At 56.0% G+C, this 26,612-nt stretch overlaps 3 protein-coding genes and 1 long non-coding RNA gene across 10 annotated transcripts in view; 2 read left to right on the top strand and 2 right to left on the bottom strand.

Moving 5' to 3' along the window:
* Window positions 1-616: 616 nt before the first annotated feature.
* Window positions 617-6,384, bottom strand: LOC147912393 (derlin-3-like). Of its 4 annotated transcripts, XM_087423803.1 has the most exons (7): window positions 5,063-6,382; window positions 4,857-4,922; window positions 4,712-4,785; window positions 4,501-4,594; window positions 3,845-4,040; window positions 3,213-3,303; window positions 2,957-3,109 (listed from the first exon to the last, which is right to left on the bottom strand). In XM_087423803.1, exons 1-7 carry the CDS (start codon window positions 5,234-5,236, stop codon window positions 3,028-3,030), a joined length of 777 nt encoding a protein of 258 aa, XP_087279929.1. In that variant the 5' UTR covers window positions 5,237-6,382; the 3' UTR covers window positions 2,957-3,027. The 4 variants fall into 4 exon arrangements, with proteins under 4 accessions (XP_087279926.1, XP_087279929.1, XP_087279927.1 ...); XM_087423800.1 differs by lacking the exon at window positions 4,712-4,785 and adding an exon at window positions 3,626-3,698 and having other exon boundaries at window positions 617-3,109; window positions 3,845-3,917; window positions 4,390-4,594; window positions 4,857-6,384; XM_087423801.1 differs by lacking the exon at window positions 4,712-4,785 and having other exon boundaries at window positions 3,845-3,917; window positions 4,390-4,594; window positions 4,857-6,382.
* LOC106800306 (transmembrane protein 191-like) lies at window positions 5,592-9,374 on the top strand. Its single transcript, XM_087423805.1, is given in 9 exon segments — window positions 5,592-6,378; window positions 6,467-6,517; window positions 6,676-6,753; window positions 6,986-7,042; window positions 7,135-7,310; window positions 7,312-7,380; window positions 7,459-7,531; window positions 7,726-7,766; window positions 7,859-9,374. Coding segments are annotated over 9 exon segments (1,332 nt in total). The 5' UTR covers window positions 5,592-5,796; the 3' UTR covers window positions 8,064-9,374.
* Window positions 9,375-9,537: 163 nt separating this feature from the next.
* On the top strand, window positions 9,538-15,710 carry LOC147912392 (uncharacterized). The gene is made up of 3 exons (XR_015549878.1): window positions 9,538-11,641; window positions 12,583-12,689; window positions 13,184-15,710. It is a non-coding gene; the product is annotated as an uncharacterized LOC147912392 (long non-coding RNA).
* Window positions 15,711-15,766: 56 nt separating this feature from the next.
* PI4KA (phosphatidylinositol 4-kinase alpha) overlaps window positions 15,767-26,612 on the bottom strand; it is a 131,321-nt gene continuing 120,475 nt past the window's right edge. For 3 of the 4 annotated variants that reach the window (XM_087423796.1, XM_087423797.1, XM_087423799.1), the window contains 11 exons: window positions 26,056-26,126; window positions 24,481-24,553; window positions 24,324-24,394; window positions 23,100-23,209; window positions 22,530-22,634; window positions 22,307-22,432; window positions 21,767-21,887; window positions 21,103-21,262; window positions 20,233-20,322; window positions 19,602-19,685; window positions 15,767-18,254 (listed from right to left, as the gene is read on the bottom strand). In XM_087423796.1, the coding sequence (XP_087279922.1) occupies window positions 18,203-18,254; window positions 19,602-19,685; window positions 20,233-20,322; window positions 21,103-21,262; window positions 21,767-21,887; window positions 22,307-22,432; window positions 22,530-22,634; window positions 23,100-23,209; window positions 24,324-24,394; window positions 24,481-24,553; window positions 26,056-26,126 (1,063 nt within the window). In that variant the 3' untranslated portion in view covers window positions 15,767-18,202. The remainder of the gene's footprint in view (window positions 18,255-19,601; window positions 19,686-20,232; window positions 20,323-21,102; window positions 21,263-21,766; window positions 21,888-22,306; window positions 22,433-22,529; window positions 22,635-23,099; window positions 23,210-24,323; window positions 24,395-24,480; window positions 24,554-26,055; window positions 26,127-26,612) is intronic. The other variant, XM_087423798.1, reaches the window with a different exon arrangement.

The raw sequence follows: 26,612 nt of genomic DNA, 5'->3' as shown, positions 1-26,612 counted from the left end.
ATGACCCCGGTTTGCAGGCTATCTTCTGATGCTATGTTGTTCTGTCAATCAGGGTCGAGTCAGGACAAACCACAGCAGTAACTGGAAGGGAGATCTCTACTTTAAAGAGTTGTTAACTGGTGAAAAGGATAACAGGAGGCTCTGAGAGGCACTAACGTACTACCTGCTACGTCTAGGCTGAGGAAGACTGGACAGTGGAGGAACTAAGGGCTGAGGAGAGGGACTCCACACAAGACTGAGACTCAGACGTTGGTGAGGAGGGCATGACTTTGCAGGGACATGCAGCCTGCATACGGGGTTGTGCTCTGTTTTTGTAAAGGAGCCCCAGGCAGGGCTAGCAAGACTTTTTAAATAAAAGCCAACTGGTCATGTTCCATTTCTTCCAAGCGGTGCCATGAAAATCAGAATGTGGAGAGCAAGAAGCAGTGTCTGGCTAGGGGTGGAGTGTGGCCAAGGCTGGGGGGCCAGGCCTCTCTCCCTTCTCTGCCTCAGATCCCAGGTGGGCAGGTGGAGGGTGACAGGGCTCCAGGGCCCCACCCTCAGCCACCCAAGGCCTGAGTCAGAGCACAGCCCTTGCTTTTCCTCAGGCCCTCCCACTTCCCACCCCCAACCCGTGCTCCACACGTCCTTGCACAGAGGGAGAAATGAGGAGTGTGGTCCAGAGGCTCAGAGGGCAGGGGGCCCACCTGCCTTTCAGTGACAGCCCCGCCCCCACCCCCTTTGCTGCTTATGAAGCAGCCGCAGGCTCCCCTGCTGTCCCTGGGCTCCGCTGCCTCCAGGTAGGTGGTCAGGCCGCCCCCAGGCGGGATCGTGGCTTCTCTGGCATCCCTCGCAGAGGCCCTGTCCTGTGTGGACACTGCAGGGACGTCACCAGCGTGCATTCCAGCAGCTGCAGCAGCCAGACTCCGGCCCTTGGGCATGCAGGCTGGTGTCCATGTGCACGTCTCCCGCACCTCCCAGCAGCGTGCTCAGAACAGGTGGACTGGGGCCCGTCTCCATTGCTGGCCGGTGCCGTGGCCCAGGCCAGCTCCCCCTCCCAGGCCAGTTGTGAGGAAGGAAGCACGGGGAGCAGCACACCCAGCCCAGAGCTGGCAGGAAGGGTGGGGTGGAGAGAAGGAAGCCCTGCTCTGGCCTCTGCCCAGCTCTGTCTCTGATGAGCTTGCTGTCCCCTCTGCATGCTCGTCTGTTACATGCAAATGTCCCCACTCTGCAGGAGGGACGTGGGATCCATGAGGGCCGCATCTGTGGGTCTCCTCACTAAGCCAAGCACGACTTGGTGAACTGGGCGCACAGCTGCAGTCTTACTGAAGGTAACAGGCCCAGACCCCCAGCACAGAGCTGGCGCCACCCTCAGCTGCTGGCAGGCCCTTGTGTGCCAGGGCAGGGCTCAGGGTCACAACTGCTCTGCTCCCTGGGAGCAGCTCAGGGCCCCTGTCACTCCTGGCTCCCAGCCCAAGCCCCATGCTGGGCAGGGCCGAGCTCTGAATAGGGACTGGGGATTCTGGTTGTCAGGATATAGGGGGAGATGGGCCTGGCCCTCTGGACTGGCAGCTCCTGGGAGCACATCCTAGGATGTGACAGCTCATCAAACCCCTGCTCTTTGTCCAGGAGTGGAACTTGCTGGAATTACACAGCAAGGGGACAGCTGGGCTTCACTGGAAGGCCCTGAACAAAGAGGAAGATTCCAGACCCAGGCCTGGCTGACCTAGGAAATTGGTGGGCTCCATTGCTGAGGTGTGTGCTCAGTCCATGGGGCAGGGGACAGTCCTGGGCCCCCACAGCTGGCAGGACAGAACGAACTCTGCCTGCCTCAACCCCGCTGGGCAGGCCGGCGCACCTGCGGGGAGAGGCCTGGGGAAGGGCCAGGGCACCAGGCCCAGGGGCTGGGCCCCCACTTCAGACACGGCCGGCCCACACCACTGCAGAGCCCACTGCTGCTCCACAAGGTTTCACTCCAAAATCAAGGTCAGACTCTATGGCCAATACTTTTGTCACCCATGAACATGACATGTGGCTGGAGGAGCCCCGTGCTGCTGACCTTCCAGGGATAAACCATAACTCAGACAGGTCTGGGACAAGGAGGAGAGCTGGCCAGGTCGTCTGATGCCCACTTTACAGAAGAGAACAGTGAGCTGCGTGGTCAGATAAGGCTCCCATAGTCCTCAGCTAAACACGGCAGGGACAGAACTTCCCAGAGCTCTCTGCTCAGCCAGTCACAGGACTCTGCTGAGGGAAAACATCTCAAGGCTTTGGGGTCACAGAAAGGGCAGAGGACCCAGTCCTGGCCCTCCTCTGCACCTGACCACACGGGGCCTTGGCCAAGTCTACTAGCTGCTCAGCTGGAAAATGGGGCAAACGTCCACTTGTCGGTGGCTGGTGAGAGACAGGAGGGGCCAAGTAGGGCATTGACCTGAGGGCACCACAGACAGGAGCCCTGCAGATGGGCTCAGCACAACCAAGACAGCCCAGTCCCAGCCCCCGCCACTGAGATCTGGTCAGCCCTTCGCTGACTGGCAGGGAGCAGAGGCCCAGCACAGGTGTTTGCCCAAGGCCCATCAAGGCGCTGGCAAGGCTGAGATGAGAACTCCCCGTGTGCCATCTCTGAGCTCAAAGCTCTGCTGGGCAACCGTGGGCAGGTTCGTCACCCTCTCTGGGCCTCCCATCCTTCTACCCACAATTGGTCAGAGATGGTAGGCCAGGCTTGGTGGAACTAGAGCTGTGCCCTGGGCCAGCCCCACCCCAAGGGCAGAGGGTGGGCAGGGCAGGACCAGGCTTGGTGGCCCTGGGTCAAGGCCAGCAGCCCCTGCCCAGCATGGAAGGGGGTGGCCAGCCGAGGCAGGGGAGCAGTGCTGTGGGCGAAGAGGCTGCAGGTCATTCTGTTTATTCGGGTGGGCCCTGGGCACAGGCCCAGCCTCCAGAACAGACTGCTCCGCTGCAAGCAAAAGTTAGAGGTGGGGTGGAGGCCGGCCAGAGGCCGGCCAGAGGCCGGGACACGGGCTCCTGGGGCTGGCCCTGCCCTGGATGGGGTCACTGCTGCAGGGGTCTCGACTGCTCCTTGGGGAGGGGCAGGTAACTGGAGTCCTCCTCTGGGGCGTCCAGTAGCAGCTTCCTGTGGGGAGGGGCCCACGCTGAGCTGACGCCAGCCGGGTCCTCCACAGGGCGGGGAGCCGGCTGAGGGAGTGTAGGGGGAGGGCTGTCATCCCCACACTCACAGGAACCTGGGGGTCAGCAGCAGCCTCTTGCCTCCAGGCTGGTTGGAGAAGACATCCTCCAGGAAGTAGGAGATGTGGCCCACGGCAATCCCTGGGGAGAGCCGGGGAATGCCGAGGCCACCCTCCACGGTCCAGAGCCCGGGGCCAGCAGAGCCTGCGCCAGGCCTCCATGCACAGCCCTGGAGGCCCAGCCAGGCCCAGAGTAACCTCAGGCCCCAGAGCCCAGGTGCCCGGTGTCCTGCACACACTGCCAGCCCAGGGGAGGGTGGGGTGGGCCCTGAAGGACAGGCTTACAGGGCCTAGAAGTGGGCAGGACCTGGGGAGGGTAGGGCCTGAGGACATCCAAGGAGCAGAAGCCATGGCAGGAACCCTGACCCACCCATCCCCACCCCGGTCAGGACCCACACAATCACCAGCAGGTCAGGCCTGAAGATGTGAAGCCTACAGGCTGGCTGGCTTGTTCAAGGGGCTGTAAGAAGAGAGACGCTGGGGAGGGGAGGGGGACAGATGAGAGGTCCAGTGCGGGCGGGAGGCAGGGCTGTGGCGGAGCAGCCAGTCTGGGGTGGCCTCCCACAGACCCTCAGGTGACAGCCAGCCAGCTTGGGGTGGGCTGGATGGACGGGCAGGCTCACCCAGCAGGTCCACGAGGATGGAGTTGCCCAGCAGCAGGGAGAAGCCCACGAGTGCCCAGGACAGGAATAGCGCCTGGAAGGTGAGGAGGCCGAAGAAGTTGACCCTCACTCGAGGGCTGCGCCGGCTCCAGACGTACACCAGCATGGCTGTGAGGGCCTGGCCCAGGAAGAACAGGCTGCCCAGCAGCCCCAGCAGCTGGGCCCGAGTCAAGGTGCTGGGAGGCCCTCCCCGGGTGCCGGCCTCAGCCCTGCCCAGAGCCCCTCTGACTCCTCAACCCCTGCCATCCTCCACTGGTTTCTGTTCCCTCATCCAGTGTGCCCTTCCAGTCAGGCCCCTGGGGATCTGCCCTGCCTCTCCACTTCACCCCGGCCTCCAACCACTGCCCTTCCCTGCCCCACGTTCTCCTGCTCCTGGCATCGGGGCTCAGCCCCCAGGCACCCCACTTGGCTCTCCTGCATCCCCCTGTGGTACTCTGTGCGCAGCACTGAGGGTCTAGCCCTGGCACCTGGACTCAGCACACGCTGCACGCTCAGTGCCTCCTCACCTGGAGTGACCCACTCGGTCCCTCCCCTGCTGGGCGCTCAGTCGGGCCCCATGGCAACACAGTCTGGACCCACAGGCGCCCGGCCTGAGATGGCAGAGCCCTGAAGGATACGGTCATAAGGACGCCCCCGAAGAGAAACATGAAGACGAAGTCGGCCTTGCGGCCGCGGAAAGACCCCTCCTCCAGCATGCGGCAGTAGCGGAACCTGGGCGCCCGTATAGGAAGGGCCACCGGGCCGGGCCTCAGTTTCCCCGCTCCTGGCGCCTCCCGCCGGGCCGCCTGCCCCCTCCGCGCCCCCGCCCTGTCCGCGCGGGGAGGATACACGAAGAGCATGTGGAAGAAGAAGCTGAATCCCAGGGGCCCGAAGAAGAGGAAGTTGGTGACGAGCCTCCAGACCTGCGAGGGGCGCGCGGTCAGGCGGGGGCGGGCGAGGCGGGGCGGCAGGTGCAGGGGCGGGGCGGCCTCACCTGGAACTTCCGGAGCACGAGGTGCGGGTTGAAGTAGAGCTGGAAGGGGCTGAGGAGCTCCAGCTGCTGCGGAACCAGGGGGGCGTCAGGGGCTGCCCGGGATCCAGCGTAACCAAGGCGAGCCCCGCCCCGGGGCTGTAACCATGGCGACGCCCCTCCCAGGCTGTAACCGTGGCGACAACCCGCCCACCCGCCTGGCTCCAGACCGCAGCAGTGGTGAGGACGCAGGCCGCGGTGTAGGCCCGCGTCACCTCCGGCACCTGCAGGAACTCGGCCGCCAGCCCCCGCCACGCCATCGACCCTTCCCAGGCCCGCGTACAATCTCGCCAAATAATGAAATAGCTTGTCTTTCTCCTGTTCTCGTTAAAGGTCTTGCCCATGTACTTTATAATCGTAGTTATTTTAGCGTAAATGCTAAATCATATTGTTTTTGCTAGACATCCTCTGTGCATGCCATATAATATTCGAATAGATCATTTTAATAATTACAATTGTTTCCTTTTTGTGATTACTGTAACCACTTTAATGAACCATTTAATGCATAGTGTTTGGGTTTTTAAAATTGTTCTTCCCGGTATAAATTCCCAAGAGTAGGATAATTGGGTCAAAATATATGAACATATTTATGGATCCTGATATATATTTCCAAGTATTTTCCACAAGAGAGATTGATCAGTTTGCAAGTGGCCGTCTGCAATATGGGGGAACCAATCTTGCCTCAACTTTTCTGCATTAGGCATTATATTTTATTAATCTCTTATTGATCCGATCGTGGCTCTTCCATCACATTTTTTCGAATGACGCACTAAGTGGGATCCTGCCCGACCCGCGTCCCGCCGGGCTCGGGGCCTGCGCTACGTCGCCCCCTGCCGCCCATTGTGACGCCGGCCGCGGGCCGGGTCCCCGAGGCGGGAGGCGGCGGGGCAGAGCCCGGAGAGCCATGGCCGAGACGCAGGAGCTGCTGCTGCAGCTGCAGAAGGACAACCGCGACGGACGCCTGCGGAAGCAGGAGCTGGAGGAGCTGGTGCGCGGGCTCGAGGCAGAAAGCGAGAGCCTCACCGGGCGCCTGCAGGAGCTGCGCGAGTGCGAGCGCAGGTGTCGGGGAGCGCGGCTCCCCCGGGCGGGCTGGGCGCGCCGGGGTCAATCCTGCGGACCGCGGCCCCGGGGGTCTCGCAGAGCGTCCGACCGACCCGTCGGTTACTCCTCCCCGCCCGGGCCCGCACTTCTGCTCCAGGCCGTCGGGACAGGGGCGATCTATTCAGGGCACCCACGAAGGGCAGCGTGCGGCGACCCGACGTGGACTTTCTCGGCCCCACCCGCGGCTGGTCCTTCCCCGGGGCTGCGGGAGTCTGAGCACCGCCGCCTCCCGCGGTGGCACCGCCTGTTTCCCCTCTGCAGCCTGCAGCGGAGGCGAAGCCAGGCGGCGCGGGCCCTGCGAGGGGAGGCACAAGAGGCGGCACGGGAGCGCGCGGAGCGGGCGCGCGGACTGCTGGAGGCTGCGGAGCAGCGCAAGCAGGACCTGGTGGGGGCGGGGCCCTGGGTGGGGCGGGGCCTGCGACGAGGGCGGGGCCTCGGAGAAGCTGGGACTGTCCCCTCGACCCTGTCCACAGGAGCAACACAACCGGCAGCTGCAGGAGCAGTGGGAGGAGCTGTCAAGTCAGGTACATTCAGGAGGTGGCATCTGTCTCTTGCTTCCCCTGGGAAGTCCCGCTCTTGTCCCTGCCTCGTTTCCGCCTCGTTTCCGCCTCGTCCCCGCCTCCCAGGATATCCCCCGCCCCTAGAAGCCCCGCAAACCCGTCCTCACAAGCCCCATCCCTAGCTCTTCTATTACGGAGGGGAACAACTGAGTCAGCAGCGCGCAGAGCAGCAACTCGGGGCCCAACTGGTGGAGCTGCAGGTGCTTGGCGGGGCCCCGAGGGCCGGGGCGGGGCCATGACGACCTGGGGGCGGGGCCTTGAGTGCCGGGGCGGGGCTCTGAGGTCGGGGGGCGGGCAGAAGGACGCCTGGGCGGGGCCACGACGCCCCCGGGGCTGCAGTGAGGTGGGCTCCTGAGGGCGGGGGTCCCGGCCCTGAGGCGCGGCAGGTGCAGGGCGCGCTGGGGTCCTGACCTTCCTGAGATCCTCCGGAAGAAACAGCTGGAGCTGGTGGAGGCCAAGTACGCGGTGCAGGCGGAGGGCCTGCGGCAGGTGCGCGCGGAGCCGGGTCTGAGGGGAAGGGTCGCTTCGGGAGTGGAGAGGGGTGTGTCCCCCGAGTCTAATCCCGGCTCCCCAAACCCCAGGGCGCGCAGCGGACGGAGGAGGCCTGGGCCAGCTTCCAGGAGCAGAGCGGAGTCCTGCAGGTGCCGCCCCCTCCACTGCGACCTCCACCCCGCTTCCCCCAGAGCTGCGGCGGCCCCCCCCACCACCACCACCACCGGGAGGTCTCCTCCGGTGGTCTGAGGCCTCGCTCCCGCCCCCAAGGAGCTGCAGGGGAAGGTGATGGAGGCGGCGGCTGCGCTGGACGCCTCGCACGGCGGCCCGGAACTGTAAGGGGTTAGGACTGTTGGGGGTGGATGGCGACCGTGGGCCGGGGCAGATCGCCAGCTCGAGGCCTGTCCCCGCAGGGGCGACTCGCAGCCTCGCCGGGCGCGGGACTGCGCGGGCTCCCTCATGGAGGAGGTGGCCGAGGCCGACTGTGTGAGCGTGGGCCCGGGGAGGAGCGGGCTGCGGTCGGGACCCGCCCCCTGCAGGGGCCACGCACACCCGCGGAGACCCGCCTCCTCGTGAGGGCCCGGCCCCGGGACCCCATCCCCGGGAACTGGTCCCCGCGTCCCCCGGACCGCGCCGCGCCCCCGCCCCGGCGCGAGCTGACGCCGCTCCCTCTCCCGCAGGAGCAGCGGCTGCTGGGCCGCGCGGGCGCGGCGGGCTTGAGGTGAGCCGGGTGGCGGGCGCTCGGGTCTGGGTCCGCGCCCCCGTGCGGGGTCCGCGGACTGCCAGTTTGTCCGTCCGCCCGCCGGTCCGCAGGCTGTGGGCGCTGGGCGCGCTGCAGACGCTGCTGTTGCTCGCGCTCGGCTTCCTGATGCTGCCGCTGCTCTACCTGGCGCTGGTGAACCCCGCCGCCTTCCGCCGGGGGCTCCCGCGCCTCGGCTCGGACGCCGCCTTCCGCCGCCTGCGCTACACGCTGTGCCCGCTGCTCGAGCTGCGCGCGCGCGGGCTGCTGCCCGCCTAGGGAGCATCACGCCGGCCGCGGCCGCCTGCACCTCGGTCTCCGGTGTGGTTTCTGGGCGCCTGGGGGGAGGCGGAGGAGAGAGGAGACGCCCGGGGGCGGGGACCCTGGCACCTCCGGCTCAGAGGGCACCGCGCCTTCCAGGCGAGCCTCGCGTCTCGAGAGGCTGTACTTGGCGCCCCGCAGCAGAGCCTGCGACCCGGGCCAGGGCCCTCGGCTTGAGCGGGGCGCGCCCTCGCCCCGCGCCCGCGCCTTGGGCAGGCTGGCACCCAGGGGCCCCCGGCCGGCCCTCTTGGGAGGCCGCTTTCCTACAGCCCCTGCTGCTGCGCAGGAGCCGACTCGGAAGTGGGTCAGTACCGTATCACGAAGCTTGGTTTTTTCCTGCTCCTGAGCCTGAGCCCGGGGGCGGGTGGGGGTGCCAGTCCGCCCTCTGGGCGGAGGTCTGTGGCTCCCTTGGCCCGGCCCCCGGTGCGTATCCAGGTGCCGCAGGGCGCCGGGTTCTCTCGGGGCGGCCGTTCTCCCCGCGGGTCCGCCTCGCTCTCCGTGAGTCCGAGCCGCGCCGCTCGGGCGCGCTCCAGCGGCGGGCCTCGTGGGAAATTGTCTCCTCGTTTACGTGAAATGCTCTGCTTCGCGGGAATGACGGACCTTGAGTTGCATTTTGTCTCATACAAATGCTGCTCTGCTTTTATCATTTACATTTTTTTGGTAGTAAAGTTGTTCTGTGCATCTCCTTGTGCACACAGACGTGGGTTTTTGCTATGGCCTTTAAACAATCGTTTTCTTGATTTGTAGGTGTTCTTTAGTCTTTTCGGGGTTAAATTGTTTATGGAATCCTGCGTATGAAATTTTATCAGATTTAAGAATTGCGTTTTGTGTCCTAAAAAATCCATTCTTGCCTGGGAGTCATAAAGATGTTCTCATGCTCTAAATACCTTCAATTGCTGTAAACATTTTGTTTACCCATTAATTATAACATTTTGTTGATAAACATTTTGTTTATTGCTTCATCCACTGGTGGACATTTGGGTTGTCTCCCCCTTGTGGCTATGGTGACTAATGCTTCTGCGAACACTGGTGCACGAATAGCTGTGTGAGTTCCTGCCTTCACTTCTGTAGGGTGTGCGCCCAGAAGTGGAATTGCTGGATCACTGGTACTTCGGTATTAAACTTTTGGAGGAACTACTATCCTGTGTTCCACAGTGGCTGTGCCAGTTTACATTTCCACCAGCAGTGCACAAGGACTCTCATTTCTCTACAGCCTCCCAAGATTTGTTGTTTTCTGTTTTGTTTTGTTTTTAATAATAGCCATCCCAGTGGGTGTAATTTTTCTTTAATTTTTTGGCATTGCATTCTCTAATTTAATTTTTGTAATTTATAATTACCAAGTCAAATCCACAAAACAAGGCATCTTAGGGAAGTCTAGCTTTTATCCCTGTGCCCTCCACCCTGTTGCCCCCATGGCACTTAGAAGAAGCACTTGATTTTGTTAATGGACTCTCCTTTTTTCCCCTTAACTAAGTGAAATATATACAGCACATCCCCTCCCCTTTCTTAGATGAACACAGCGTACCACATGGACCTCTCTGCCCTCCTTTCAGCATCTCACTCTGAGCAGCGTGGGGTGTGCATGTGTCATTCACGCAAGAGTATGCTGTGGGTGGATTCCCATGCTTTGCTATTACAAACAGTACCTCAACGAGGACCCTTCTGCAAACATCTTTTTGTATTTTGTCAGAAAATCTTTGAGATTGATTCCTATAAGTGGGATTGTGAGCCAAAGGGTGACCACATACAGGATAGTGCTAGATAGTGCCTAGGTCCCCCTCGGGGTTGGACTGTTTTGCATTCCCACCATCACTGCATAGGAGGGTCCCTTTCCCCACAGCCTCGCCCACTGTGCATAGTGTCACCCTGGGATTTCTGTCAGTCTGATGGGTGAGAAATGGCACTTCCATGTAGTTTTAATTTTCATTTCTCTTATGATCAAGGTGACCATAAGTTTTATATTTAAAGGCCAGTTGCCTTTCTTTTTCTGCAAACTATTCATATCACTTGCTCATCTTAAAAATATACAATTGTAGGGTGTTTTCCTCCCTCCTTTTTTCAGAGCTCTCTCATAGCAGGCATTTTAACTGAGAGCTGTTGAATTTTCCCAGCTTATCTTTCACTTTTGTTCATAGTGTTCTTTTGCCATCCATACCTTGTTTTGGTAACAATTTACTTTCTTTTCTTGATTCTGGATTTTGGTAGGAAAGTTTTGCCCACTTCCATGTTACTAAGGAAGTTCATCCATGTCTTCCTCCAACACTTGCATGGTTTCTTCGTTCCCATTTCAACCTCTGGTCTGAGACTTATTAGGGTTTACGATGTGACGATCTTTTGCATTTCCGTATAAATTTTAGATTCGGCTTGTCTGTTTGCATAAAAAAGTCTGGGATTTCGATTGGGATTACACTGAATTTAGAGATCAATTTGCAGGGAATTAAGTCTTCCAGTGCTCGAACACGATGTCTCTCTCCATTTTTTATTTCTCTCAGCCATGTTTTGTATTTTTTACTGTAGGTCTTGCACATCTTTACATTTATCCTTAGGTATTTTATGTTTTTGGATGCTATTATAAACGGTATAGTTTTTTTTTTTTAGTTTTCTTTTCCAACTGTTCATTGCTAGCATATAGAAACAATAGACTTTTGTATATTGACCTTGTATCCTGCGATATTGCTGAACTCCCTTATTTGTTCTTTGAACTTTTCTGTAGCTTCCTCAGGATTTTATAAATAATTTTATTGTCTGTGAAGCCGGACCATTTCTCTTCTTCCTTTCCGGTCTGTCTACCGCTGGCCTCACTGCACTGGCCAGCACCCCCAGTGCAATGCTGAGTAGAAGTGGCGACAATGGGCAATCTTTCCTTTCCCCCGATCTCAGGGAGGTTGCCTTTAGTATTTCATCATTAAGATGTTAACTGTGAGTTGTTCTTAGATGATCTTTATCATATTGAGGAAGTTTCCTCCTATTTCTAGCTGCTGAGTATTTTTATGATGGGTGTTGACGTTCCTCCAGTGCTTCTTCTGGACCTATTGAAACGATCCTATGTTTTTCCTTCTTTCGTCTGTTAATGTGAATTACACTGGTTGCTTCTTGAATGTTAGCCAACCTTGCATTACTGGGATAACACCCACTCGGTCATGATGGTTCTTTTTATACATCATGTTGAATTTGCTAATATTTTGTAAACATTTTTGTATTTATAGTCATAAGAGGGATATTGCTCTATAATTTTATTTTTTTGGAATGTCCTTGTCTTGTTTTAATATCAGGGCTATGCCACCCTCATAAAAAATGAATTGGGAAGTGTTCTCTATTTTCTGAAAGAGTGTGTAACATTTGGCATTATTTCTTCCTTAAATGTTTAGACCCATCTAGGCTTTATGATGAAAAAATTACACCTTAATAATTTTTTTGTTTAACACAGAAAAGTGCCTGAGTCATCAGTGTGATCAGCTCAATGAATTTTCATCAGCTCGATGAATTTTCGCAAAGGGAACACCTCTGTAGACTAAGAAACAGAATGGAATCATACAGTATGTATCTTTTTGTGTCTGGCTTGTTTTGCTAGATATCTTTAAAAGCAGTCCATGTTGGAGTTGTTCATTGATTTCCATTACTGCTTTGTATTCTACTGCAGGAATAACCACAATTATTTATCTCTTGTCGAAGGACATTTTGGTCATTTATAGTTTTTGTTGTTACGAATGGCGCACCTCAGAACATTACTGTTCGTGTCTTTTGGTGCCCAGATGTTCGTACTTCTGTTGGGTACATATCCAGGAATGGAATTACTGGGTCATCGAGATGCTCAGCTGTAGTGGACACCAGTTTTCCAAAGTGCTTGTACCAATTTATACCTCCTCCAGCAGCTTCTGCGAGTTCCCGTTGCTCCACATGCTCCCAATACTTGATATTGTCTATCTTTTTACATTTGGGACATGCAGGTCGGTGAGTAGGCATCACATTGTGGTTTTGGTTTGCATTTCCCTGATGACTAATGAAGTTGAACACCTTTTATTATGTTTATTGGCTATTTGGATGATGTCTTTTGTGAAATGCCTGCTCAGGTCTTTTGTCCATTTTTCTATTTAGTTGTGTCTTACTGATTTTTAGTAGATCTTTATGTACTCTGGATATAAGTCTTTTGCACAGGTATACGTACATTGCAAATACCTTCCCAGGTCTGTGGCATGCCTTTTCATATAGTCCAAGTTAAATTTTTTCCGTTTAGGCTTAGTGCTTTTTTGGTTCTGTTTAAGAAATCTGTGTGTGTCCTGAGGTCATCAAGGCATACTATTCCCTTCTAAAAGCCTTTAAAGTTTACCTTTAACATAGAGCTCTACAATCCACCTGGAACAGATTTTTAGGTCTGGTGTGAGGTAGGCAGTCAAGATTAAATTTTTCTTCCTGTACCGATATCCGGTTGACGCAACACCATTATTGAAAAGACCATCTTTCCTCTACTGTCCTGCAGGGTGTCTGTATGTGTGGGGGTATGTTCCTGGTCTTCATCTCTGCCGTTGTTTATTCATCTTTCCTGGCACCAGTGAGCCGCATTGTCTTAACTACTGTAGCTTAAGGGTAAGTCTTGATATCTAGGGTCGTTGGTCTTCAAGATCGAAATAGCTGTGTTTTGACGTTTGCATTCCTGTATAAATTTTAGACTTGCCAATTTCCACTACAAAACTTTCTAAGATTTTGAGTGGCATTTTCAGTGAAACTACAGATCAATTTGAGAACAAACATCTGTGTATTGTTGAGCCTTCGAATTCATGAATGTTACTGTATTTGCTTAAATCTTCTTTCTCTCAACATTTGTAGTTTTTAATATTTCTTATAAATCTTTCATTAGCTGTATTTCTTAGTATTTGATGTTTGGGGATGTAATTGTAAATGGTATTGTTTTAATTTCATTTTTTTGTGAGACATATGTACACACACACACACACACAATTGACTTTTTTGTATATTGACCTGTATATACATTGTAACCTTGACCATAGATTATATTTGTATATTATTTTGGACTTTTATGTACAAAAATGCCATTTCTGAGTTTTATTTCTCCTTTCCAGATTCTTAGACTGTTTCTTTTTATTGCCTCACTGGTCTGGCTGGGGCCTCCGTTACTGAATGCTGAATAGAAGTGGTGACAGCAGACACGTGTGTTCCTCGCTCTTTATCCAGGAGGCACAGCTTTCAGTATTTCACCTTTAAGCACGATGGGTTTTTACAACTACCCTGAGGAAGTTCCTGGTCTCTGGGGTATAGCTGCATTTCTAGTCCCCTATCCTGCGTGCAGACTGTGCTCCCTAACCACCTCCTCAAAGGCATCAGGCTCTTGAGTTTGTCTTTTGTCTACCTTGTCATCAAAACAGGAACTTAATTGTTCTTAAGACTTTTTATTTCATTTTGTTTTTAGTCTCTAAAGATTCCTTATTTTCTTGTGAGCTCACGGATTTAGATTTTCTCCCCAGTACTCTAAATAGCATTTCTAGTTTTTCAAGATATATAATTTGCCCTCTTGCTGGAATCTGGTACGTACATTTGATTGACTTGCTTTTTAAAGCCAATTTGACAAGCTTCCTTTCCAAGTATTTTGGTTTGAAATCATTTCTACTATGTCTGAATGTTTTTCTACCATTTTGTAATGTTTATCCTGCTTTTTCTCTGCTCTCCCCCCCTTCCTTATCTTCTGTTTGATCTTTCTGGAAGTTACATCCTATATTCTGGTATCCTTTCTTTTTCTTTTTTTTTTTTTTGTGAGGAAGATCAGCCCTGAGCTAACATCTGTGCTAATCCTCCTCTTTTTTTTTTTTTGCTGAGGAAGACCGGCTCTGAGCTAACATCTATTGCCAATCCACCTCCTTTTTTTTTCCCCCCAAAGCCCCAGTAGATAGTTGTATGTCATAGTTGCACATCCTTCTAGTTGCTGTATGTGGGACGTGGCCTCAGCATGGCTGGAGAAGTGGTGCGTCAGTGCGCGCCCGGAATCCGAACCCAGGCTGCTAGTAGCGGAGCACGCACACTTAACCGCTAAGCCACAGGGCCGGCCCTCTGGTATCCTTTCTACTTGAACTTGGATCATCTTTTTTTTTTTTTATAATTTTATTTATTTATTTTTCCCCCAAAGCCCCAGTAGATAGTTGTATGTCATATCTGCCCATCCTTCTAGTTGCTGTATGTGGGACGCGGCCTCAGCATGGCCGGAGACGCGGTGCGTCAGTGCGCGCCCGGGATCCAAACCCAGGCCGCCAGCAGCAGAGCGTGAGCACTTAACCACTAAGCCACGGGGCTGGCCTGAACTTGGATCATCTTTACCATCCTCCCCGAACACTACTTTAAAGCATTTTAACTCAGACATTCCCTCGGATCTTGTGTGTTTTTGTCTAGTATTTTCATTCCACTCTTTTTATTTCTAAATAGTTAGGGTTCTTTCAGATATCGTATTGATTCCTAACTTAATTCCGTGTTGTCAGAGAACATACCCTGTGTGATTCTGAGACTTGTTTTGTGGCCCAACATAGAGCCTGGGATGGTGAACAGAGACAGAGGGTGCGTTGTTGCTGTGGATGGAGTAAGTTTTTTTTTGTGTGTTTGAGGATGATCAGCCCTGAGCTAACATCCATGCCAATCCTCTTTTTTTATATATGTATTTTTATTGGTGTTTTAATAGTTTATAACATTGTGAAATTTTGGGTTGTACATATTTGTTTGTCCATCACCATATACCTGTCTCCCTTCACCCCTTGTGCCCACCCCCTACTCCCATTGCCCCTGGTAACCACCGTAGTTTTCTCTGTCCATGTGTTGGTTTATATTCCACATATGAGTGAGATCATACAGTGTTTGTCTTTCTCTTTCTGGCTTATTTCACTTAACATAATACCCTCCAGGCCCATCCATGTTGTTGCAAATGGGACAATTTTGTCTGCCAATCCTCTTTTTTTTGGCTGAGGAAGATCAGCCCTGAGCTAACATCTATTGCCAATCCTCCTTTTTTTTCCCCCTTTTTCTACCCAAAGCCCCAGTAGATAGTTGTACATCATAGTTGCACATCCTTCTAGTTGCTGTATGTGGGACGCCGCCTCAGCATGGCCGGACAAGCAGTGCGTCGGTGCGCGCCCAGGATCCAAACCTGGGCCGCCAGTAGTGGAGCGCATGCACTTAACCGCTAAGCCACGGGGCCGGCCCTGGAGTAAGTTTTATAAATGCCCATCAGGTCAAGGTGGGCAATATGGTTGTTCAGGTCTCTTGTGTTCACTGACTTTCTTGCCAGTTCTGTTAATTGTGGAGAGAGAGATATTAAAATCTCCAACTCTGGCCGGCCCTGTGGCTTGGTGGTTACGTGCGCGCACTGCAATGCTGGTGGCCCGGGTTCGGATCCCGGGTGCGCATCGAGGCACCACTTCTCCGTCCATCCTGAGGCCGAGTCCCACATACAGCAACTAGAAGGATGTGCAGCTATGACATACAACTATCTACTGGGGGTTTGGGGTGAAAAAATAAAATAAATAAAATCTTAAAAAAAAAAAAATAATAAAATAAAATAAAATAAAATCTCCAACTCTGATTGTGGAATTGTTTATTTCTCCCTGTTATGAGAGGTTCGGGGGATTCGACCAGAGATGTAAAAGAAACTTTCCACTCCAAACAAATGGACTGAAGGTATATTTTATTATATAGAGGAGAGTAAAGGCAATAGTCTGCAAACAGATCGGAATAGGTCAAATAATAAGAGGGAAAAACACCAGCTCGACTGGAAAGGGAAAACATCCACATCGACTGAAGGGAAATGACACAAATCAACTGGAAAGAGAAACACCAGGTTGACCGAAAAGAGAACACTTCAGATCGGTTACTCACAACATCCATGCCCCACTGCCAGGGAGAGTCCCTTCGATTGACACGGCTGGGTGGGAATTGATCATCAGAGGTTCTGGGCCGGATGTCCTGTCCACAGGTGAGACTCTCACCAGGCCTCGGTTTCCAGCAGTTTATATAAGCAGTTACAGAGTTTACAGAGCAAGCATTTAGTGTTCCCATGCACAAATGGTTATCAGTGGCATACGTGCACTGAGCCTCCTGGCTATTGTCCCAGCCCGGCAGTTGTGTACGTGCATTGTTTACCCTGGTTATCGTCCCAGCCTGGCACAGATGGCCAGTCTGTCCCAGGCTATGACGCCCGAAGGGCCTTGAAATTTTTACAAATTGCAACTATCTGTGTGGGAGAAAGCCCAGTTACTGGGAAAAAGGCCAGTTCCCACCACACAGAAAGCAGCTTTATATTTCTTTGTGCACTGGTGGCTGTAGGTTAATGGAATGGCCAAACATGGCTGAACTCATGTCAAGACACTCCCTTGAATTCTGTCAAGTTTTGCTTCATAAACATTCATGCACATGATTATAGGTAGTAAATCTTTCTTCCTCTATTTACTGTCACCTCAGGTCTATGACTTTAAGTGCATCTCTTGTCGTCAGCATATAATTGGGTCTCACTTTTTTACCCATGTTTATAATCCCTGCCGTTTTGTGTGTGTGTGTGTGTGTGTGTGTGTGTGTGTGTGTGGAAGATCAGCCCTGTGCTAACATCTGCCAATCCTCTCTTTTTTTTTTTGTTTTTGATGAAGAAGACTGGCCCTGGGCTAACATCCATGCCCATCTTCCTTCACTTTATATGGGATGCCGCCACAGCATGGCTTCACAAGCGGTGCGTCGGTGTGCCCCCGGGATCTGAACCGGTGAACCCCGGGCCACTGCAGCAGAGCACGCGCACTTAACTGCTAAGCCACAGGGCTGGCCCTTGGCTTCTTATTTATATTTTTATTTATACTGCTCAGGACTGAACTGCGCTTCCTGAAGCTGAGTATTTGTGTTTGTCATCAACTCTGGAATCCCAGTAGAAGTTGATTGGAGCTTCTCATTCAACTTTCCTTTTCTTTATACTTCATTTTTGATAATTTCATTGTTCTATCTTTCATTGATTGGTTTTCTCTTCACCTATATCTTATCTGCTGTTTAACCAGTCTTTTGCATTTTTAATTTCAGTGACTTATTTCTGGATGTTCTATGTTGTCTTTTTTTTTTGGTTTCAAGTCTTTACTTCCTATCTGCTTAAAATAATTAGAGGGTCATAGTGGGTGGGAATAGATGGCTGCTGGGTGCTAGCTGCACAAAAATTTTGGAGTCCCGAAGCAGAGCATTTGAAAATGAACAAGAGGGAAACAGGAAAAGACTGGAGCAGAAGCAGGACACTGAGCAATGCCTGAGACGTGCACGAGACGGCCAGGTGGCCTGCACAGGAGCCTCGAGCAGAGACAGCTTTGGAGCAGGAGAGCGCAGTTGGGGAGAATACAATGTTATCTTCATCTGCGTGGCAGTGAGTCATCTTTGTGATGCTCATAACCAGGGTGCCTCAGGCTGACCCCCTCGGCACATGTGCTGCCAGGCCCCCCCCCCCCACAGGGATGGCCAGTTCTAGCTGGGAGGGTCCCTGGAGGGCCTCTGAGTGCAGGCTGCCCAGCTGGCCGGCCCTTACTCCATCTTGTCCCTGGACTCTGGCGAGGGAACGCTGCCCTCCTCCCTTCCCAGCACAGCCAGGAATCACCACTCAGCTGAATGTGCACTGAGGACTCCACACTAAACCTGATGTTCAACTTTCAACACAGCACTTTTTGGGGTTTTTATTTTGTTCACGTTGGTTAAATCTTAAGTTGAACATAATTTTTCTGGGTTTTTTTTAATACACAAGAAAATACTTCATGTACCTATGAAATAAGACAGGGAATGTGTCCAGTGCAAACAGTATTCACATCCGTGCAGAGACAGTGTCATCAGGTGATTGTCATTTCAGCCTCACAGGCCACACGTGGGCCTAAGGAAGGAGCGGATTGCCAGGCTCTGCAGGGGCGCACTTCTTTTGTCCTATTTGTGCTATAAAAATAACTCCACTGGATGAAATGACAGGGCCACGGGCAGTCCATCCCTTGTGACCACACACAGTGGCCGGTCGGGGTGGGGAAGTGCTGGCACAGCTCCATGATTGCAGGACGGCTTTGGGGGTGCCCGTGACAGCTGGTGCTCGGCCTCCATCCTCAGTAGGGGATGTCATTCTGATAGTACTGGATCATGTCGTAGGTCCGGCTCCTGAAAAGCAGAGAGCAAAGGAGGTCTGTGAGGAGCCGGTGCCGGTCTGGGGCCCCTCACCCCTCTGAGGCCTCCATGACTGCTGCACCCAGAGAGCTGTACTTAGGCGTCGGCCCTACTCCCCTCCCTGAGGGTGCAAATGCAATCACAGACCCTTTGGCCTCCTGGCAGGCCCGCTTCCTTCGCCGCTCCTTCCCCCCGGGGCTCGTGGCCACGATCCTGGAGCTCCATCATGCCCCCATCTCCTGCTCAGCTTCCTGAGGCCACCTCACGCTCAGTGGGCCCCAAATGTGGGCTCAAGTAGATGGCCCCTCCTCAGCCAAATGCCTGCCCTCGGTCCTGGGGCCCAGGCACGACCCGGGAGAGTGTTATAGGAGCTGCCTCTATGCCAGGCGCCACTCTAGCCCCTCGGCCTGGCATTGGCCCCCAAATGAGTGGGACCATGCTCAGCCTCTGGAATGGGTCTGTGCACTCCTCCCCCATCACACCTCAGCACACGCCTGTCTTATTTCACCAACAAAACAATCAGAAGAGACCTTCCCCTCCTGCCTTCCCGGCCCATCCCGCTGACTCAGAGATGTTCTGTTCTGCTCGCCTGCGCTGAGCTCCCTCCTGTTCCTCTGGGGCACTCCTGTGCCGGCACGGCCCAGCCCGCACGTGCCCGTCCTTTAACTGCTCTCATTAGGGCCCCCGGGCTCAGTTCTCGGTCTTCCTTTCAGGCTCTGGCGGTCTCTGCACCTCCCAGGGGCCTCAGCTCCTACATGGGTGGCTCCCCTCACCCTCCTGCTGCAATCATGTCCATCCAGGTGTTCAGCCCAGAAACCTCAACGCCATCTCTGACTGCCACACCCCTGGGAGCCCATCAGGGACTCTAACTTCAGAATCGGAACCCACCTCTCCTCATGGCTCCACCACCCACAACAGCAATGGCCGACGGGCCTGTCCCCACCCTGCCCCTCCTGTCACTGCCCAGGCAGCAGCCTGAGAAGGCTGCTCCTTACCCAGCCCTGCTGAGCCATGCACACCTCCCTGGAGGCCCTGGGCACTGGCGGCTCCCTCAGCCTCACAGGCTAGGCCTCACAGGCTAGGCCTCACAGGCTCAGCCCCAGGTGGCACAGTTTCCAGCCTTCAGGCCTCTGCCGGGTATTCCCCTTAGCATGTCTCTGGCCCCTCTAACTCAGCACCCTGTCGCTCCGCAAGAGCTCCCTTCAGGGTGTGCGGGACCCAGAGTCTCCTGGGACAGCAGCATCCTTGTCACCTGGCCCAGCCGTGGCCCTGCGCAGGTGCCCGGAGAACAGTGGGGCGTGGCGGTGATGCAGGAGGGGAGGGCAGGAGGGGGTGACTCGCCTGTTGCTGAGGAAGCAGTTCTGAATGACCTTCATGATGAAGTTCGCAGCCTCTCGCTCAGTCATGTTGGGGCTGAACCTGTGCCTGGGGGAGAGCGCCGCGTCAGGGCTGCCACCGCCGGGCGCTCCCTCCAGGCTGCCCTCCCCTTGGGATGTAGTCCTGCCTGTAGACCGCACTGAGCATTTGTGGGAATCTCTTCCGCTGACGGTCAGGCCCTAGGAGTGTTCTCTCCTGGGGACACTGTTGTGAGGGCCAGGCTTGGCCTATTGGGACACTGTTCCCAGCCAGCCTGGAGGGCTCTGTCCCTTTCCCCAGCACCTCCTGGATGGAGTGGCTTCACGGATGGGGCAGGACTAGCCTAGGGGCTAAGCTGCTGTGGCCCCCAGGGCTCAGGGCCCAGAGGCAGGGCTGCTGGCACTGTATCCTTAAGAAATGAAGGGGCTCCTGGTGATGTCCTTGGCCATAGCCAGCAGAAGACGGGGCATCTTACAAACATGGTCTGGTGACAGCGTTGCCCCAGGAACCCCATCTGCTCTGGGTTCCAAGGAGCGCACTCAGCCTTGATACCGATCAGTCACCAGCATCAAGAGGCTGCCCCCTCAAACGGCCTGTGTGTCTGCCCAGCACCTACTTCAAGAGCTTGATTGTCTGGCCACGGAAGCAGGGCAGGCCTGTGTCCAACATGAGAGTGACCAGAGAGACGACCGCATCCATGTAGGGCCTGCGGAGAGGCAGGGAATGGAGGTGGACAGAGGCCGGCCTGAGCAGGGTGACCCTGCCTGCAGTCCTGCAGCCCGGCTGCTGCCCCACAGGCATGTGCTCATGTGCTGGCTCCCCCAACCTCCCTGCCGCCTGTCACGTCTCCCCAGGGTAGCCCTGCAGTGCGCAGGCTGCTCACACAGCCGTGACCGGGTGCAGTGGTCCTGCCTCAGTCCCCGACCCGAAGTCTCCAGCCCTGGTTTCTGTGCACGGCTGAGGAAGTGCAGGTGCACAGCTCAAAGACACCCTGAACCTCCTTTGCTTGCACCAAGCGGTCACAATGCAGGCTCCGAGAGACTCTAGGGTGGAGTCCAGGTGTCACCACACACTGCCGTGTAGCTTTGGCCACATGACACTCTGAAACCAGGACAGTGAGTGTCCAGCGTGCAGCCTGGGGGGGTGGCAGGTGCTCAGGCTTGGCTGAAAAGCTGAATGGGATGCTCTGAAGGGGGAGCCCAGGGCACTGGCAAGTGAAGCGAAGCCCAGGAGACCTCAGAGTGTGGCTGGACTCTAAAGCCCAGAGCAAGAAGTCGCTGGCACAGGTGGGCAGAGAGAGGTGACAGGAAGGCAGGGCCCGGGCACACCTGGCCCACCAGGTGGCCTCCAGCACCTCCCTTGCTCTATCTGAACCTCAGTCCCTCCATCCACAGAGAGGCCTGAGAAGGCCCCACGGGACCTTTGAGGGGCTGCCCACCCTCCCCACTGTCCTGGTGCCCCTACCCGCCCCCTCCCCAGGGCTCACCGTACGGCCAGGTAGCCACGGACACACATCTCCATGAACCACTTGAAGGGTGTGGCCTCCATCTTGCCCCCCATGATCATCACCATCTCATCAGTCAGTTTGATGTCTGGTTCCCAGCCAAGGTTGCCTCCCGGGGAGCTTTCAAACATGAAGCCAAAGTCTGCAAAACCCCAAGAAGCCATTTGTGACGGGATCAGACGCCAGGGCAGAAAGGTGGGCGTGCTGCAGCCAGGGCTCAGAGCCACTAGCTCCCCACACCCCAGGAACCAGCCACAGGCTATATCTTCTTAGGGGTGCACGGGAGCAGCAGGCAGAAGAGGAAGAGAGGCGAGGAAGTGGAGGTGGGAGCCAGGCCAGAGCAGAGACGAGGCCGGCGCTGAGTTGGATGAGCCAGTTCCACTTGGCTCGTTTCCACCCCAGAGCTCCCCGTGCTCTGCAGCCCTGGCTGCTCCCCTCACCCCCAGGGCCCTCTGTGGCAAGACCGCCTGGCAGCCAACAGCTCGGGCATCAAAGCTGGACTCGAGCCCTGACCCTGACCCTGACCCCGACCCTTCCCGGCTGGGTGGCTTCAGCACGCCTGCTCTGCTGTGGGGTGGGGATCGCTACCCTGCCCCAGGCTCCAGGGGAAAGGGAGAGGACGAGGGCGGCGCTGGGCCTGGCTGACCGATGTGGATGATGTGGCCCTTCTTGTCCAGCATGATGTTGCCGTTGTGCCTGTCCTTGATCTGCAGCAGGAACAGCAGGAGGCTGTAGGCGGCCATGCTTCGGATAAAGTTGTAGCGCGCCTGTGTGGAGAGAGCCGGGCGCTCACGACGGCCCCCGAGGACTGCGCCTCCGGGGCCTGCGGGCGCTCTCCCGGCTCGGTGCCGGGGACCCCGGGGCCTGCGGGTGCTCTCCTGGCTCTGTGCCTGGGACCCCAAATCAGCAAGGCAGACCTTGGTAGCGGGAGTGACAAGTGGCTGCGTCTGGGGGTGCAGGGGGAGCAGCCCCTTCCTCCCACACCCATGAATTAGTTTTGGGGAGTCCACCTAGAGGCTCCTTTGAATCCCAAGGAAGGTTATGGGGTGCTCTGGTTTTACCCCCAAATGTACAAGGACTCAGAAAGCAGGGGAAGGGGGAAGCAGGGTGCTGGCTGGCAGGCGGTGCTGGGGGGCGGGATGGAGCGCGCACAACCCCGGGGTCTGGGGGCCGCCCTGCTGGTCACCTGCTGGAAGGCCAGGGTGGACTCGTCCCCGTACTGGCGTGTGAAGTAGTCGTACATGCCGAAGTCCGTCTGGCGGCCCAGCTGGTCCCGGGAGGTGCAGTCGGGGATGCACTCGATCACCCCGCACTAGGGAGGAAGGGCCGAGTGGCGAGGCCTGCGGCAGACTGCGCTCCGCCTGAGGCATGGAGGGGCAGCCGCCTGGGCTCCTGCACAGAGAACTTACCCCGGGGGCGGTGGCCACCACCCGGTAGGGGAAAACAAAGAGGTCCAGGCCGACCAGCTGGAAGATGTTTTTAAAGAGGTCGATGATCTGGAGGGCCAGCATGTCCTGGGAACCAAGGAGCCGTGGAGTGGTCAGCTGGCCTCCTGCTCTCCGGCTCACAAGATCCCCGGCGGCCCCGCCCAGTGAGGAGGGAGGAAGGGAGGGAGGCCCCAGCCAAGCAGGAGTCTGGAATGCCTGGCCTCACTGCCCACCATGCTGGGTTTAGGCTCCTGAGACTACCAGCCACTGGGTTGAACACAAGGCCATGCTGCCTGGTGGGGGTGTGAGTAAGGGGCACCCGGCCCCCAAGGCAGTTCCATGGAGGCGGCCAAAGGGTGTCCAGCGGGGTGGGGAGCCGCTGGAGAGGCCTCTGGGTCTGGCAGAAAGCCCTGATTTACTCTGTGGCCTCTGAACCAAAAGCTGTAAGCAAAGATTCGTGTTTCTGCGTGTGAGGTTCGACCCCGAAGCATACCCAGAGCCTCGGAGAGCAGGCCCGCCTCCGCCAGCCTGACCCCGGCCTGGCCCTGCTACCTGTCGGCAGTCGTCTCCCACTTTGAAGATGGCCGCCTGCCAGGAGACCTTCTGGCCATCGGCCTCCTGCGTCCCATGCTCATCCCCAGAGTCCGAGCAGCACCGCAGACCTGCGTGTGGGAGACGGAGAGACTGCCTGTTAGCCCAAGGGCAGTGAGAGGCCCTCTGAGGGTGCCGCGGGTGAGCCCTACTCACATGCCTAGAAGGAACCTGGGACTCTTGGGGATCACCTCTGCAGAGCCCCCAGGAGGCCAAGGCCCAGCAGACGCCTGGGGTCAGCGGCCGGAAGCACAGGGCCAGGGGTCTCTTCCTAAGAATGTTTATGCTTAAATGGAACTGAAGCCAGAGGCCCCCTTGTCATTGGAAGTGAGGACCCAGGTGTGCCTGGGATCAGCGATGGGCCCTGTGAGCTGAGGGGCAGGGGAGTGTGTCTCTCTGCACCCTGGGCTGCCCGGGAGGACTCGGGGGCCGGAGTGTGGGTAAGGCCATGGAAGGCATGTCCCCACACTGGCCAGGGGCCACACCCCCTGTACTGGATTGACTAGTGTCATCCCAAAATTCATGCCCACCCAAAACTGCAGAATGTGACTTTCTTTGGAAATAGGGTCTTTGCACATGTAATCAAGTTAATGAGGCCACACTGGACTAGGGTGGGCCCTGATCCAAGGACTGGTGCCCTTATCAGAGGAAGGACATTTGGACAGGGGCCCGCATGGAGAAGGCCACGTGGGGACGGAAGCACAGGTTGCAGTGATGCAGCTATATAAGCCAGGGGACGCCAGGGACTGGCGGCAACCACCAGAAGCTAGGAGAAATACACGGAACAGATTCTCCCCTAGAGCCCTTCAGAAAGAGCAGGGCCTGCCGACACCCTGATATCGCACTTCTGACCTCCAGAACCGAGAGAGAAGCAACTTCTGTTGTTGAAGCACCAGGCTGTGGCCATTTGCACGCAGCCTGAGCAGACTAGTATACCCCCCAAGGCCCCGGCCACTCCGTCTCAAGAGGGTCCCTCCTGGACCCTCTGGCTGCCTTGGGGGCTGACCTCCAGGGTCTCTGTCACTGCACATGAGCTCTGTCCTGTCCCCAAACGAGGGGTCACACTGAGAGCAGATGGACGGCCATCATCTTTCATGGGGAGGATGATAAACTAAACCAAAAGAAACTGGGCCTAACAAGGGGAAACACTGAGATCCCACACGACATCAGATGTTCTTCACTGACCTTCTTTTTCAAGTTCACTAACTCCACATCGTTTCACCTTGAATTTAGCCAGATATGGAGCTTTTGCAGCACTGAAAAACAACAACAAGAACGTGGCACAAATGATACAGCAAACAGCGCGGAGAAAGGGAGCTGCTGGAGAAGGGCGGCCTCGCACCTCTGCATGGGCGTCCCGGACTTGTAGTCGATGTCTAGCACGATGGCCTCGGGGTTGCTGGGCAGGTAGCAGCCTGTGCAGGGACAGAGGGGAGGTCACAGGGAGCCCAAGTGTGACGACGCGAGGACACAACCGGTCCTCAGCACAGATTCTCCTTGCAGAGTCCACCCTGCAGACCGGGCGGCGCTCGGCGGCCTCTAGGTCCTCATCCGCAGCACAGACGACTTCACATTCCGTGGCCATTGAGGGTGCATCCTCCCTGATTCTGTGATCTTTCCCTGGACCCTTCCCGATACCTAATGAGGGTGCCACCAGCTCCCGGGAGACACTTCTCCGAGAGGATGCACCGAGTCCTCAGCTTTACAGACCCCGCCCACTGCTCCTGGGCTGCACCGGCTGCCCACTGCCAGCTGTGGGGCTGCCTGTGCTCACAGGACACACGCAAGAGCTTCCTGCCCTGCTCTGCTCACCCGGAACAGTTCTTGGAGTCACCCCACTGACTGGAGCTCCCCTCTCTCAGCACACAAGAGAAAGCCCATTCCTGATCAAGGAACTGGCATTCCCTGGGGCAGTGTGCTCTCTGAGCCCCCGGGAGGTGGGAGAGCTCCCTTCGAGAAGGGGCCCTGAAACAGGAAGGGCTGGGTCTCCTGAGAAGCAAAGTGAGGCCTCACTGTGGGGTGCAGACGGACTTTCCTACCAGGAAAAGGAGGGGCAAGGCAGAAGGCCCACATGGTTTCCTCCCGTCCCCTGCCCCTCCTTCACCCGCCAGCTCCAGCCTCTCTCAGAGATGCAAGCTCTACTCCTCTGCCCTGGAGCCCTGGCTCCCCAGTGCCTCAGGACAAGATCCGCAACAAGACCGGGCAGCAGGGTCTCGCTGATGAGTCCCGGAGTGGATGCCAGGCCTTCTCGGGGAAACTGAGTCATTGTGTGCGCTGGGCAGGGAGCTCAACACAAGTCAAGGAAAGGTCTAAACTGAGGCCCCGCACTGGCAGCCCCGGTCGAGGGCAGCCGGTGTGAACTTCTGCACAGGACCCCCAGGGTTTTGAAAAACGAGTCAGCACCAACGGTTAAAATTGGCGAGCTGTGCAGTGAAGTCTGGATTTCCGCCTTGACTTGAAAAAGCACAGATCTGACCACACTGGGCTCAAATTCCCACACGGCAACAGCTGGCAGGCACCACGGAGCAGCTTCCCACCTCAGGGGCGGACAGCCTTGTCCCACAGGTCCCAGCACACCTGTGACACCCCCCATCCCACCCCACGCCCACTGTCTGTGTTGTTCCTGTTACACTGGAGTTCAGGAACCTTCCAGAATAACAGCTGCTGCTGAGTGTCTCAGCCTTTAGAAAAATAGGCAGCAAGGAAGACAAAAGGTGCTCGCTGAGACGTGCCTCTCAGCTCACCAGGTACAGATTCTGGAGAGGGGCACGGGGCACCCCAGGGCCCAAGTGCACAAGCGGCCAATCACGATGCTGGTCTCCACGCCTGCCCTGCACCACCCAGAGCGGCAGTGGCCCCCACTCCCTGCCTGCAGGAAGAAGCCCTTCTCGTTAGTTTCCTGAGGCCCCCTGCTCACCAGGCTGCACTTTCACTTCAGACAGAGCCGACAGACAAGCCTTCTTTCTCTCGTCGCCTTTCGGGTAGGGCCTGAGAAACAGGACAGAAACACTCGGCTGTCTCCTGCAGGAACTGGCCACTAGGACTTGGGGACAGCCCAGGGCCCCCTCCCGTCTGATTGCCCTCTCCATTCCTCTCTTTCTAGTTCTAGCTACTCCTGAAGGCTCCTCTAGGAGACCACACACAGTGATCCCTGCCATGTGTGTGCAGGTTGCTGTCAGAGACGGGGACAGAGTTGGCTGTGGGGTCAGACAACTGTGCTCAAATGCTGGTCTGCTATCTAACTGCAGCATGACCTGGGGCAGGCCCCTCAGACCTCCTGCTCCCCTAGGATGAGGAGGGGAGGGGTAAAATGGAATCCTGCACCTGCCATGTGACAGATGCCCAGGAAATGCCACCTCCCCACCCCTTTATCTTTGTGGGCTAGAAGCTGCTGCATCACTGCTATACCTAGTACCTGGCCTGAGAAAGGGCCTCAGGAGACATGGGCTGAGCCACGGGGTGACCAAGGTGAGA

Source organism: Ceratotherium simum, chromosome 35 (genome assembly GCF_057802395.1).
Source record: "Ceratotherium simum simum isolate JZ-2026a chromosome 35, ASM5780239v1, whole genome shotgun sequence".
NCBI classification, from domain to species: domain Eukaryota; kingdom Metazoa; phylum Chordata; class Mammalia; order Perissodactyla; family Rhinocerotidae; genus Ceratotherium; species Ceratotherium simum.
The sequence above is the reverse complement of the archived record's forward strand: the minus strand, read 5'-3'. Positions and strand labels throughout refer to the sequence as shown.